The following is a 15,266-nucleotide window of genomic DNA, read 5'->3' as shown; positions in this document are numbered from 1 at the left end:
GAAAACAGTTTGTATGTCATAGCATGGAAGTGCTACCAGAATTTATGTATATATAATTAATAAGTGATGAAACCACTGATATCAAATAAACATTTGTATCAGTCATGGGTCACCTTTAGGTTAAAATGTGAGGCTGAGAAAGTCTGTGTGAATACCCATCAAGGTTTTATAACTCCCAACGTGGTCTTTACTATTTGATTGTTATTGTTTGTTTAGTTTTTGAATGCTCTTACTTATGGTCTGCATAGCATTCTTCTACAAATCACTGAGCTACACAAGCACAGCAAAGGCTCTTGATGGCATTATTGTAATGTCCCTATTTCACCCTCCAAACCTCTTAATAATTATCTGAAATTGAAAACAAGATTGCGCAACAGCGTTCACATTTTTTGGATATGTGAGCCAAGACATGCCTCTCTTTCCCTCTCTCTCCCTCCCTCCCTCTTTTGTATGCAGACTCTACCACAGTCCTCCTCCATAGTCACGATGACTAATATCTACCCCTGTAGTGTCAGTTAGGCACCTATAAGGACAGCCAAACCACAGCTCTCCTCGCCAGGGCCCAGCCACGGCCTCTAAAACAGTCCAGTAAAACACACAAGCAGACAAACGACTGCAGATGACATCATACATCAAACGGCTGCTGCCCTAACTTCAGAAGGCCTCAGCTGTGTCCTCAGTTCACCTCTGTACTTCCTCTGTCGACAACACGACCTCTGAACATATTTACATCTGGTATTAAAGTTTAGTTTTTTCTACCAGACACACCCACACTAACCACATTGGCCAGTCACAGACAGGATGTTGCATTGGACTGTGAAGTTTCTTCAGGTGACAGGACCATTGAACAAACAGACCGACAAAATGTCATATATCTCAGTCTGTGAGAAGGATAGGTAAAGATAGCGATAGCTACGTGTGCTACGTGTGCTGACTGGACGAGGACAGCAACCAGACAAGTTCTGGCCTCAGCCAAAGTACACTTTGTCCACAAAAACAAGTAAACCACAAAGTAGAAGAAAACCAGAGGCGTGCAAGAATGCAAGCATGGAATAACAAATGACCAAATCACACCCATATGGAGGGAAAAAATATTCAGATACACACCCACGCATACACACACGTGAACACCCACTTCGTGTTGTTAGGGCCTAGATAACAAACTTACATTGCACTTACATTTCCTCACTGTGTAATTTCACATCGTTAGCTGACATCTTTACTTGTCTGTTCTTTAAATAGCAATTTGACTGACGACTCTAAATATACTCCCTCTGTTCACGCTTTCATGTGTCAACACAAATCCCACACCTCAAACACACCATGCTATCTAACCAGCTCTCACATCATGACATTACTCTCTTTTTCTAGGCAAACTGTTCAGGTGTGCATGCACACCTAATCAACACACCAACCCCCTCCCCACCCACCCACACACACACACACACACACACACACACACACACACACACACACACAAACAAACACAGGAAGCAGAGAGGCATGGCTAAATCCCATGTGATACTGGACACAGGCCATACCTCTGGAAAACATCCAGTGTGATGTTACATCACATCCATCTGCACCAGCATACCAATTTAACAAGCAAGCACACACATAAACACTTGCAGACACGCATAGACTTAAATTAACTGATATGAATATCAATTCAATATCCATGTTTTCACAAAAGTTTGAAAACTCCAAACTATACAACAGTCCGTCTGTCCTCAGAATCTTCTTGTTGATGGAATGAGAGTTGACAAATATTTGAAAAAAAGTTGAGCAAAATGTGTGTAAATCCAAAAGTTGGAGGCCAGGTAATAAAATCTCAAGTCCTCTGCTGAATATCTTGTAATGGCAGATTATTCCAGTGAGAGCTGTCAGTAGTGGGAGCTGTAGTAACAAGACAGAGTTGGTCAGCTCTGTCAGTGCCTGGATGAGCCTGGGCCATGGGATGACCAGGCTCTTTGGAGTTTAAGTGCAAGTCTTATATACACCACGTACTCTGTGGCACCTCCCCTCCTTCCGTCTCCCATAACAACAAACGCTCCATAATCAAAATAGAGCCCATCTGTGCTCTGACACACCCCTCTGCCCCCAGCTTCATCCCCCCGTACTCCAGTGGGGGAAGAGGGGAAAAAGTGATCCTTCAATCGCGATGAAAACTTGAATGTGCCCTTACTCTCCCTTTTTAACCGCAACAGCCAGAGAGAGAGAGAAAGAGAGAAAGAGAAAGAGAAAGAGAGAGAGGCAGAGGGGAGAGGGGGGAGGCAGACAGGGAGGAAGGGAGGATAACTCCACCCTCATCTGTCTCTGTCTCTCATTCCATTATTTCCCGGTTGTTGTGCAACAGGGGGAATGGATTCCTGAGAAGAGAGTCACAGCTCTGTTGTAAAACTTACTGGCAAGAGTGACCCTCTGTGTTTTTCTTTTACTGTTTCCCTCGCTCACTCACTCTCTCCGTTCGTCTCTACTTGTTATCAAAACCATGTGTATGAGTGTGAGTGTGTGCGTGTGTGTGTGTGACTGTGTGCTGTGAGGTCTTGGAGGGACACAAGGGCCACAGGGGAGCACAGGAGAGAACGAATACGAAGTTTGTGGTGGAGAAACAAGACCACATAGCCATGTTAGTTATACCTGTGAGTGGCAACAGAAGCTCATTAGATGTTGAAACAGGTGATAAACATAAGATGCACTGGTTAAGAGAGCAAGGGCCTGTGTTTACATGAGGGGAAGTTGATGCTGAATATAAGTTGTTTTACTGTGGAAGTACATCTCACGAAAGGAAATGAACCACATACAGCTGATATCCAGACAAACAAAACATAAATGTAGCGGACATGTGATAGGGTATGTTGAGCCCAAAGTTGAACGGAGAGGGATGTTGAGAAGAGTTTGGAGAGAGGTAGAGGCCGGTGGGAGATGAAAGCAAAAGGGAAGGGGGATGGAGAGAAAGAGAAAGAGAAAGAGAGAGAGAGGAGAGAGGAGAGGAGGGGAGAGGAGAGAGAGCACACATCTGGAAACAATTGAATGAGCGCAGTCTGACATGCACATGCTTCAGCTATAAAAGAACAACATGTCCATGAACCCTGTGAATTTGAGTGTATACATAAACCTGTCTGTATAACCCACACACGAGGAAACATCCCTAACACCTAAAGCAAAACGCTGGGACGCATCGCCTCTGGATGGCAGACCAACTCTTCACCACTCTTCTCAGCTGGTACTTGCACACACTATGGGTGAAAATGACTCAGTAACCCTATAATGACGTGTAAATATGACTCCAACAGTTGTTCGAGCATTTATCAATTTCACTTGAAATTTCTCCTCCTTGTCTAGCTAAACTCTAAGGAAAAACTTTTTTTTTTTCGTTATACAAAATATTACTCACACTTATTAAATCAAGTTTTCCACTGTGGCTCTGATATAAAATTCTTGTCATAACTTTCCACTATCATGATGGAGTGCTTCCAGCACCTGAAAACGTCAGTCCTCTCCTACTGTAGTGTTGTTTTTAATAAAGGAGAGAACACGTTTTAGCTTCTGCTAGTGAGATTACCACGGGGAAAAATGGAAAATATATCTAGTTTATTCCTGTAAAATGAGTCACGTATACTTTCCTGATATTCATCTAGTTCCCAAATAAATGAAACAAATTCCCAGACTGTTCCCATCTGCCGGTCTGTCTAAAGGCCTCAGAAAACTTCAAACAAAGTGCTTTCTGGATCCTCTCACAGCATCTGAAACGCCCTTTCTGAAGGCGGAATAAGAGGGCCTGCGTCCAGCGCTTTTGTAACTTTCCCAAAACTGACGATCCCACAATCACACTCACTTTAACGCAGCGACTGGCCAGGAGTGCGGAGGTGTGAGATGAAGGCAAGGTGTGAACTCCTCTCAAAGCTTGTTTTTCATTTTTCACACAACTACTTATGTCACTTTTTTTGCATATAAATGAATGCAGCACTGCGAATGCTTTCAAGGAGAAACTGACCGATATGGGCGTTGAGGGCACAGACGCACGCAAAAGATAGTTTTCAGAGAGAGCATGTTGGCAGGAGCCCCTCTCAAACAGAGTCCCGCTATATTGCAGATGAGAAGATCCCTCATTACGGCGGCTTTGCTTGTTTGCACTGAGCCAAACAAAGCCAGCATAATACCACACCGGTGTTTGATTTTAAACAGCATGCCAGCGTTCTGGAAACAGACATGATGTGTAACACATCAGCGTCTATCCAGCGGTGCCGACTGTCCCTTTTCCACAGACGTCAGTTAGGCTCTGTGACTACCTCTGCTGCTGGCTTACAGGCAGAACAACAACACCCTCCTATTCTGTGTTTGAATCTTTTATACAGAAGGGCAAGGTGGAATAAAGGCGCAACCCTCCGGCCTTGAACAGACGAAAGAGATGCAGCCCGGTGAAGGATATGACAGCAGACTTTAAGCCCTGCTTTCTACTGTGACCTTCCAGACACAAAAGGAACACTTGTTGTTTGTAGACCTTTGTTTGTTTGAAGCATGTTGAACCCTTTATCTCAGTATCTCAATCTGTTCTCATTCAACACAGATTTCCACATAATTTCAGAAACTCAGTAGGAAAAGCACATGTGTAATTAATAACATTTGACTGGAACAAAGCCAAAATGAACGTTATTAATTACATCAGTGCTCCTCCTGCTGTGATAAATTAAAATCTGTTCCATGAATATATATTGTACAAAGAAAAGATGTGATCTCATTGACATAATACGACAAAATAAAGATCTGACACACATCACAGAACAGAAACAAAGACCAGAGTGCATAAAATAAACATGTGTTATCTTATTTATTGTCTGTTACATCTTCCCTGAGAACAGCATTTATCAAATTGTTTTGGATGGATCGGATTAGAGGAGGAAAAAAATACAGCATCCAAAGGTCATGACTTTGAACCCCAAGTGCCTCTGGAATCAATTATGTTATCACAAGATGTCTCAATATTAAATTAGGAGCATTCCCTGGCCATACAGAAGTGCCAGAGTCTTGTTCATGGATTGCAGCTCTTCTCACTGGAACCTTTTGAGAAAGTCCTGGTAGGTTTGTCTGTGAGCAGATGCAGCAGGAACAAAATGGCCACCGGGATGTGTCAGGACCTGAGGGTCTTGGAAGGAGGGGAGGAGCTCCCTGCTCATGTTGTCAGGGATGACTCGGTCCTCCAGTCCGAACACGTGCAGGGACGGGATCTGGAGGGGAACTTGGTAGAATTTTTGATGTTCCTTACATGCGCTGAGGAAGCCAGCGACGAGGATGGCAAAGCGGAAGCTGAAGTCTGACTCCAGTTTCTGTTCCTGAAGAGAACACAGCATGGCCACAAAGGCTGCTCCCTGACTGAAGCCCAGGATGCCGTCAAACGGACCTTGGACCTTCACAGCTTCTCTCACGACCGCCACGCTCTCATTGAGCCCCAGGCTTTCCTCACACTGCTGCTGAGCGCTGAAGCTCCGAGCCTGGACGTCAGAAAACCACCAACCTCTGGGGTCCTCATCACCTCCAGGGCCTGAACTGTTCTCCCTCTCTGGAGCTTCTGAAAAGACAGAAAAGAAAAGTGGTTATCATTCTTTGTTAAATTATTTAAAATTCAAAGACAGGTAATACAGATGAGTGGACCAAAAGCGTCTTTCATTCTCTGAAAAGCAAATCTTTACTTCACATTAATAGGCCCTTTATGTACTTTCAAAAACGTTTTGTGCACATTTAAATCTGCCTAAGTGTAGTTTCCTGTTTCAATGTTACAATTAACTACGGTTTCAACTTTGCATGATTTAGTATTAAAAATGTTTTTTGTGAACAGGAAGTTGTTTCTAGGTTCAAGGTTAGGTGGAAACGTGATATTAAATGAATGTATTATCTTGTTACAGCTGTTGCACTCTGTGGCTGTTAGTAATTTCTGTCATTACCTCACCTGATATTTTTGCTGTGTGTGTAACTGCGTCAAAATGAAGTCTAAACAATATACAAAGTGAAAGTGAACTTGTACAAACACAGACGTCCGCTGGCTGACGGTGACCCACCTTCACTGCTGATCACACTGTGCGGTGCGCTCAGGTAAACAAGCTCCACTTGTTTCTTCAGCAGCTTCCGCAGAGCTCCGGTCTTCTCACGAAACGAGCTGCTGTTCTGACGGTAACCGTGTATGCACAGAACCCGGAGAGGTGCCATGGAGAGGTCGGCCTAGCTAGCAAGAAGTTCAGTTCCTGGCTACTTTAGAGATATTTATATTTACAGAGTAAAACGTTGTTGTCATGTAGCACTCAGTTCTAACACACAGCGGGATATCTGAGGGATGACAGAGACCCTCTTCGTTTTTTTTTTTTTTCAGCAAATTTGGGAAGTCGCTGCACAAACTCATGGAGTCTGCAGCCGGTGTTGTTGTGCCGGAACGAGTTTAAAGTGCTTCCGCTGAGTGTTTTCAAAGTAAAACTCGTGTGGCTAACATCATGGCTAATTTTTAAAAGTGGAAATCAGTGGTCGAGGAAGCTCTTAGGCCTTTCACTTAAGTAAAAATATTGTTACCACAGCTTAAAAAACAAAAAACAAACAAACAAAAAAACTCTGTTACAAGTTAAAATCATAAATAAGAAAATTCAAATAATACTAAATGTAAAACTACAGATTATGTAGAACAGCCCATTTCACAGTCACACACATCTATTCGGTACACACAGCTGAAACTAGTGCAGTCTAATAAAATAGTCCTGAAATAAATCATACTTTGGTGAAGGTAGTAATGTTCAGTCTGTGTTGCAACTATTTTAAAGAGGCTGATGCCACTTTATGGTCATTTTGGAGGCTGCAATTTGTGACAGGTGCCTCTATTATTTTGTCCACCCCATGTATAACAGAAACACCTCTATGTATAATGCAATACAACTACACAAACAAATCATACAGGGCAATGTTAAGGATTTGTAGAGGACAATGTGGTAGATGAGTTCGAGCATATACAGAGGTCTGAGGACAGAGTTCACCATCCTGATGGCCTGAGTATTTGTCATTTTGCGCATCTAATTACACCGATTACACATTAATATATCAACCGCAAACACACCTTACATGTCTAGTTCAATCACTTTCAATCAATTTAAGTATTGGAAAATGACAAATTCATTACAGTGATATTTTATCAGCGTACAGCATCAGTCATTTTTCATCGGATGAAATTGCAGTGACTAGTGGCTCAAAGCCTCTGAAGTTTTGACAGCCCTTTGCATCATCACACGTTTCCCTCATGCATCATTGCCTGCTCTGCTTTCCTTTCGCAAGTAACTCTGATTTACAGCCTGTACACTACCATATATGTCCCATACTGATGATGCTGCAACCATTCACATCAGCTGCAATTACATGGGTCAATCTTGTGCTGACATCATTAGGCTCGAAGAGTTAAACCACAAGATGACTGGATGTTGTCACATGAAAAAATATATCTTGCATGTCCATTATATGTAATCTTATAACAGATCAACTCAGTTTTGTCAGTAAATGCTGCAAAGTTGTATGTCTGAGAGTTGAAAGTAAAACTGAATGTGCTGACAGTCAAATCTCTTACTTTAACAAGAGAAGAAACTCCTTGGTGTATTTCTGTACTGGTCTGAATTATTAAGTACTGGATATTCTTCTCTACAGTGTCTACTACTACTCAAATGATTGCTCAGCTGACATACAGACAGCTAACCTATTAGAAGTTTGATAAATTATTTGTGTGGTTATTTCATGGGAGAACTTTACACACTTTTGTGGAGAGGTGGAGATTTTGTGACGTTATCTGAAGACATCATGAGGCTTTTGGAGCATTTTCAAGCTTTGAGCTAAACTTAACCTCAGGCTACAGAAAACCCAGTGCTAACCACAGTAACATCATTCTCACCTGTATATATTAACCTTGGACTTAGAGTAAGACACAAGTTAAGGGTTCACGTTGATTATTGGAGCCAAACCTTAGTTCCCACTTGTGATCCTACCTTACATTTAATGAGAAATGGGAAAACAATCAAGCAAACAACAGTAAATTCTTCCCTCCATGTGCTTACATTTATAGTGGATGCATTTCAATGCCTGAGTGAGGCTCTACTTGTGGATCCAGTGTGTGGTTGTATTTCTGGGGCAGAAGGATGTACTCATCTGCTAGCTGGTGGGAGGCTGACCCCTAAAGACACAGATGAGAACATCCCTTGCTGTGACATCTCAGATGATCCAGGTGATACAAAGCAGCTCCTGTAAAAGTCTTTGAGCACTTAAATCTTTCATCTCTCCACAGCAACACACACACAAAAAAATGACAAAGAACTTTATTTTCAACACAGTGAAATGCTAATTCTAGGCCACAGGAACTCACTTATCAGACTCTCTTTCAACTTCAGTGGCAGCACAGTGCTCCCGAAGGACTCTGTCATAAATACAGGCATTATCCTTGATCCAGATTCTCTTTTGACGAACATATGAAGGCAATATCCCAAATACCATATCCTCACTTCAGAGTGATATGCAGGAGTTGGCATTTAGCCAGTTCTCCTATGGGTTTGGGGAAGGCCCAAAGCAGTGACAGCCATTGAAATGAAGTCTTTAAAAAGGGGAGGGATGAGGGCTGTAAAGAAAAATAAAAAGTTGAATCAAGTTTGTCCTGCACTGTCCATTTCCACCTATGATCCATGGACATCCAATACACATGCATGTTTTTTTTTCTGTTTACTCATCTTTGTTACTTTTCACAGATAAATATAAAAAAAGGTTCATGTGGCTCCAGGGCACACCCACTGAGATGTTTACTAAGATGTCTTGTGAGCATTTGTGTGTTATGAAAGAGCTCTGTGTCAGGGTTTACCCAGCTGGGACGTGGAAGTTGAGCTGGGAGGACACAGACTGTTTCGTAGGTGTGGCCTCAAGGCAAGCCTCTGATTCAGAAAGTATGTTTTCACTGCTGCTGTCTCCTCTCAGGGTCTCTGTCAACAACCGATTGTTGATGTTTTCTCTGATGGTAATGTTCTACTTTCTGGAGTGGTCTCATATTCAGGCTGTGTCAATTAGGTTTGGTAAAGGTCTTTTGTTGCAGAGAGGGAAACGCACGTGTCGGCTTGCCGTGACGCACATGGTAATGAGGGAGAGTTTAAAAAAAAACACCACACACAGACACACAGACACAGACACAGACACACACACACACACACACAGACACACACACACACACACACACACACGGGACAAGGCTGCTGTTGATGTTCTCCAGCACTGCCATGTGTCGACCCCCCAGGGAGATAGAGCGAGAGCGAGAGAGAGAGAGAGAGAGGGAGAGAGAGAGACCTTTGCTGGTGTAGGCAAACTGATCCCCCTCTTTCATTTTTTATTTTTAATTCCTTCCAGAATTGGCTGCTGCAACATACAGTATTACTGCCTGTCCCAGCTTCACACTTAGACATTTCCTGTTACTCTAAGCTTAGCATCCTGAATACTCATGCGGATCACAAAACATAACAATATCATAACCTGTTCTATCATATCATAATATATAGCAAATAAATAACATATCAAAATTTTATTTAATTTAATCCCAAACCAATGATATAATGATAATTATCTTAATCATAGTATTGTATAATAGACATTGCTTTATCACAATGATTACTAAATTAACATAATATCATAAATAGTCTATAAATATAACATGAGGCCATAATGTGCATGGAGAAACTGCATAACCAGGAGTCAACTTGTGATATGAATACTGAACCTTTGACATTTCTGAGTCCAGATTACTGGCAGTTTTCAGGTTGTTTTGCTCTGTTTTGATAGCAGTTTTATAATGAATATTCTTTTATTAATTTTTGAAAAAAACATCACATTGTGCTACACATAATGCACAAATCATTGTGTTTGCTGTAATTATCCCCAGTTTTAACAAAGAGATTGGTGAATCCTGCGATTCAGATTCAGTCCTGATGATGTACTTAGAATAGAGCAAAAATTTTATATATATTCAAACTACCAAAATAGGAAAATAATTCACTGTAAAAACAAGTCCACAGAAGTGTGATTTAGTAAGAAAGAAATTGAGATTACTATCCACATTCTTTGCAATTTGCATGAGTGTTTGTAGAATGGCTACAGGGAAAGGTAGACACTGGAGCTAAGCTGTCTTATTTAAAGAAGTTACCAATTATAGCTGTGAGGTGAGATCAGGTCTCCCTTCATGTTTTACTGCAGTCCACAGGGGGGCAGTGGTGCACCATACATTGAGGATGAACTGACAATAGCAGACCTCACTTCTCCCTAGCTGCAAAATACTACCAATGAGCAGTGTGTACGAGAATACAAGAAAACAAATCCACAGCAAGTAATTCCGCAGAATAATGATCAAGCGTGGAGACATGCGTAATGTTGTAATTAGGAAATCCAGAAAACACTTTAATTCAAAGTGAAACCATTCAAATTAAAAACGGCAGCCTAGTGTGTGTGTCCTCATGAAACACTGATCAAGAGGACACACGGGTTAGGCTTCAAAGCCAGAGCCAAGAACCAAAGCAGGGGGAGCAGTGATGCTCAGAGAGGTTAGAGCGGCCTGCAGGTTGTGTCCTCTGGTGGAAGATCTGTGCCGCTGTCCTCTGCGGCGACATTATTAGGGATGCTGTCATTCTGCCATGCGATCTGTGAAGTGTGCGCGCACATAAAAGAGGACAGAGAAGAGTATGACGAGTGTCCTGTCTGCTCCGGATCCTCACTGGAGCCAGTAATGTAGGCCATACTCAATGTGAATGCCCTCGTAGAAAAGCAGATAGATGAATCTGAAAGAGCATCTTTGTGCTTATTCAAAGTGTTTATCTTCAAGTGTTGCGTTCTGCTCGGGGAGACACCCCTATGGTTCTTATCAAGACAAGCACAGTGCAAAAATAAAAAAAAATGTCCAAGTGAGATAAAAAACTTTTTTTTTTTTTTTTGTTATACTGCTGACAGCTGACAGATGTTATCGAGGGGTGGGACAAAGGTGACAGGTGAGGCAGCAGAAGTTGGAGACATCATCATCATCGTTATTACTTGTTACTGAAAATGTCACAGTTACTCCATGTGTGACACCAATATCATTTTTTTGTTAAATTATGCAACTAATCACTGTACGTGAATGTGTCAATCACTGGCTCCTGAAACCTAATGTCAGAATGAAATGAAACACGTTCTGACACACGTGTTTTCATTCTCACATTTTCATACATGAAATCACGTTGTCTTAAATTGCTGGTATATGAGATAACATGCAGTACACATGAGTGTCAGACTGACGCTGTGCTTTCCCATTAGGCCCATCAGTGTAAGACTATTGTTTTGGCAAAATGCAAGTAAACAGTTATTGTCATGCCCCACTTAGGCAAATCAGTGCAAAAAGATCCTCCACATGAAACTAGGGCAGCAGCAGTCACAGAGGATGTGCGAAAAGAAATTGAGCGCCACACCTTGAGCTTGTCCTCCTATCTTCATCTCCATCATGAGCAAGGGATGCCCACAATGGACACAATCCTTCGTCACCCGACATGTGAGCATGCGGCTGATTGTGTGTAGGCTCCTGACTCATAGGAATGACTGGCACATTATCACTTTACTCAATCATATATACAAGTAACAGGCAAAGAGCTGGTCAAGTCAAAGGATAAGTACAGTATGTACCTTCCACTGATTCCACCATTTGTTAAGATTTGGGATCCTTTTATTGATTATTAGAAAGAAAATTAACCTGCCTAACTAAGTACTGTATGCTGATTTATGTGCCTCTCCTGAGTGTGGTCTAAAGGTGCCATACGTAAATTTTAGCCATTGCTACATAGCCAATGTTAGCATTAACAGCTGTTTACTTACCAAGAGTTTCAGTCATTGTTGTGTTTACAAAACACGTGGTAAGAATTTACTCTCTAGGCAGCACTACCTCTTCATCCTCTCATACTGTACTGAGGGTAGATTACACACTACAGTGACTGACTATCGCAAAGTGGTATTATAAAATGGGACAGGCTGGGGCTACTTAAGTAGAAGAACAGAAGTGATAGATATAGAAGCAGAAAATGAGTTAACACTGGCATGAAAGAATGATGTTTGATGCTGAACTCATTGTCACATTGTTATAGATAAAGCTACCTAACAGAGCATACAAGAGTGAAAATTAGCTCCATCTTAATCAAATAAACAATAAAATGCATCAGTATTACCAATCCAATTATAAACAATATTATAATATAACACTCGCAGGGAGCATTTTTCCACACAGGTACTTTGACTTTTGATACTTTTAGTAAATCTTTCTGAAAATACATCTGTATTTTTACTGAAGTCATATTTTGAATACAAGACTTACTACTACTACTACTTGTATCGTAGTATTTTAACAGTGTGGTAGTGCTACTTCAGGAAAGCAACCAAACTACTTCTTCCATTGTTGCTAAACTTTATAATACATTTTTACACAGCCAGTATCGGGACCTCACATAGGAAAAAAAAGAAAGAAAGAACAGAATAGTTTCAATTCACACATGGCTATGTGAGTATTAAGATTTGAAGAAATGCGAACCCCTCCTCAGAAAACAGAAAACATGCTTTAGTCTTATATAACTCATTCTCACATGTGGGAAGGAAAAAAAAATCTCTGTATCAAGGTCTTTTTCATTGTAGAAAGCTGTCCAACACTACTCTCTGGAGTATATTTCAAAATGATGCACTGATGCATCACTGTTCAAATTCACAGTCCATTGGCTGCTGCAGAGCTAGCAGAACTTCAATGGAATGCAAGTGGTCCTGATGGTTTTGGCTGCAGGCTTTCATTAAAAAATAGATCAAAGCGATCAAATTGATAAAAGTCTAGAAGGGGGGATAAACCATGTCGCCACCAGAAATTAAATTTTATGGTCAGACACATGGGAATCAAACACTGAACATGGGAAATCCCACTCTTTACCCCTCACACCATCAACTGCTTCACATGCTGCTCAATTATTTAATTTTATGTTACAGATATTTCAAGATCAAGTAATTGAGGTCCAACCACTGCATATGTTATGAAACATTAACTCAGTCCCACTTCTCTGTCAGCACAAACCAAAGGCTCAAGCAAGGGGTTGCTGATCTCACAGAGAGTGTTTTCTTTGGGAAAAAGCCCAACATTCAGAGAGACAAATGACTCTGAACTTGTACAGAATAATATAAAAGGGCATCTAGGTTGTGCAGAGAAGTTTCACCAGTTTGCAACAGAGGAAGCTACAGCAGGATATGTGTCCAGAGGGAGGTAGAAACGTAGACACGGTGGATACTGAAGATGAAGATTGAAGAGATGGTGGGAGAGGTACTATATCAGTGCTCTCAGGGAGACAATGAAGAAAGACATCCCTGTCTAATATCTGGTGAAAGGTCTTCTGGTATTTCAGTTGCCTTGAGCAAATGAAAAACTTAATGGGGACTTGCAGAGGAGGCACACAAAAAGTTACATACTGTACTTTGTCACATTTTCTTGGAACCTGATCAGAGCTCTTTTACTCCCCACAGAGTTTTACCTCCAACTGCTCTCAGTTAAAAACAGAAAAAGAGGTTTGTACGGTTTGTTCCCGCTTAACTATGAGCCACATATATTTTACATAACTGTATAAGTCTCTCTCACAGTGAACTGATTGTCTACCTTCTTCACAGCAGCTTTCAAAACTTTGACTGTATTATAAGTTAACATCTGATAAGTACTTAGATAGACCTACTTACAGTGTGTGTTTTATACATATATTACTATAATATTACTGATATAACTGTTTAGATCCATCCTCTGACTACAGGCACATAGGCCAGTTTCTTTGTAGCCCTTACTTTTAAACTGTCCTTTACTACCACCAGGTGTAAGATGTACAGTATATACTCTTGCTGATTACCTTAATAGCAACATGACTGCGTCACATGATTTCTGCAGAACTGTCAGCTGCACATTCATGCCGCCAATCTCCCATTCTATCACATCCCTAAGATTCAGATCTAGTGACTGGGGAGGCCACTGAGGCACACTGAACTGTTTGAAATAACTTTTGCTTTGTGACATGGTGCATTGTCATGCTGAAAGTAACCATTAAAAGAAGGTAAATTGTGGCCATAAAGGGATGCATATGGTCAGCAACAATACTCAGATAGGCTGCTGCATTCAAATGATGACTGATTGGTATTAAGGGGCCCAAAGTGTGCCAAGAAAACATTCCCCACACCATAACTCCACCACCACCAGCCAGTTGATTCTACCTTCTGGACAGCCACTGACATCTGTTCATCCTGCTACTGTATGTTAATCAATGTGCAGAGGCTTGAATCATGTTTGAGATAGATTTCCAATGGCAGTAAACATTTTCCCACCTTTGCTTCAATTAAAGTTGTCATGACACAGTGATGCAGCGGGGAACATACAGTTCATTGATCAACTATATGCTGCCAGAAAATCAAACACAGCGGACGAACAAGAGGAAAACCTGAGTTGTGAAAAAAGTCACATGAAAAAGATGCATTAATCTATATTCTTCTATTAACACTGACTCGAATGATTGAGAGCAAGTATAAGGGGTACTGACAAACCCAAAAAGAACTATTGCCCAACACTGCTACTTTAAAGATTAGCTTTTAAGCTTTAAGCACATTGTTTTGCTTTTATGGCATGACCATCTGATTATGGTCACTAACATTTAACAAATGTTTGAGTTGGTGGAGACCAAAATGGAGCTAAAAGATGAACATTAGTCAGGTAGCCAGAAACAACACCCAAATGGGATGATAATGTTGCCTCATGTCTGCCCTAACCACTGTATGAGCCAATAATATGTTAAAGCTGTGTGTCAGTCAGCATGTTTTGACTTCATCTGCACCCAAGTGGAAAAAAATATATATAACTTTAACTTTGCCTAAAATAGACAGGTCACTTGCTGTATCAACAAAGTTTCAAGTCCTTGCAATCTGATATTTGTGCCATAGTGAAACACTTGGAAACCAATCTCTAGAAAGCAGAAACCCAGGTGGCACGGTTTGGACTATTGTCAGCAGTGCATGGTTTGTTTACTGGCTGAAACATGCATATACAACACCCAAGTTTCAACAGACTTCAAATGGTAGGAATGAACATTTAATACTTGTATGTTTACAGAGAGACATCACTGACCAGACAGCTGTACCATACAGGTAGACAGTCTTGTGAGCATCTACATGTTATCAAAGAGCCCAGCTGGGACCTGGTA

General features: G+C 41.2%; 1 protein-coding gene across 1 annotated transcript; it reads right to left on the bottom strand.

Annotated features, from left to right (window-relative positions):
- Nucleotides 1-4,807: 4,807 nt before the first annotated feature.
- On the bottom strand, nucleotides 4,808-6,441 carry ovca2 (OVCA2 serine hydrolase domain containing). Its single transcript, XM_018691113.2, has 2 exons — nucleotides 6,057-6,441; nucleotides 4,808-5,569 (listed from the first exon to the last, which is right to left on the bottom strand). The coding sequence occupies exons 1-2, from the start codon at nucleotides 6,202-6,204 to the stop codon at nucleotides 5,052-5,054; spliced, it is 666 nt and encodes a 221-aa protein (XP_018546629.1). The 5' UTR covers nucleotides 6,205-6,441; the 3' UTR covers nucleotides 4,808-5,051.
- Between the last annotated feature and the right edge of the window lie 8,825 nt (nucleotides 6,442-15,266).

Source organism: Lates calcarifer, linkage group LG20 (assembly GCF_001640805.2).
Source record: "Lates calcarifer isolate ASB-BC8 linkage group LG20, TLL_Latcal_v3, whole genome shotgun sequence".
Lineage (NCBI taxonomy): Eukaryota > Metazoa > Chordata > Actinopteri > Centropomidae > Lates > Lates calcarifer.
Note: the sequence above shows the minus strand (reverse complement) of the source record. Positions and strands in the feature narration are given on the sequence as shown.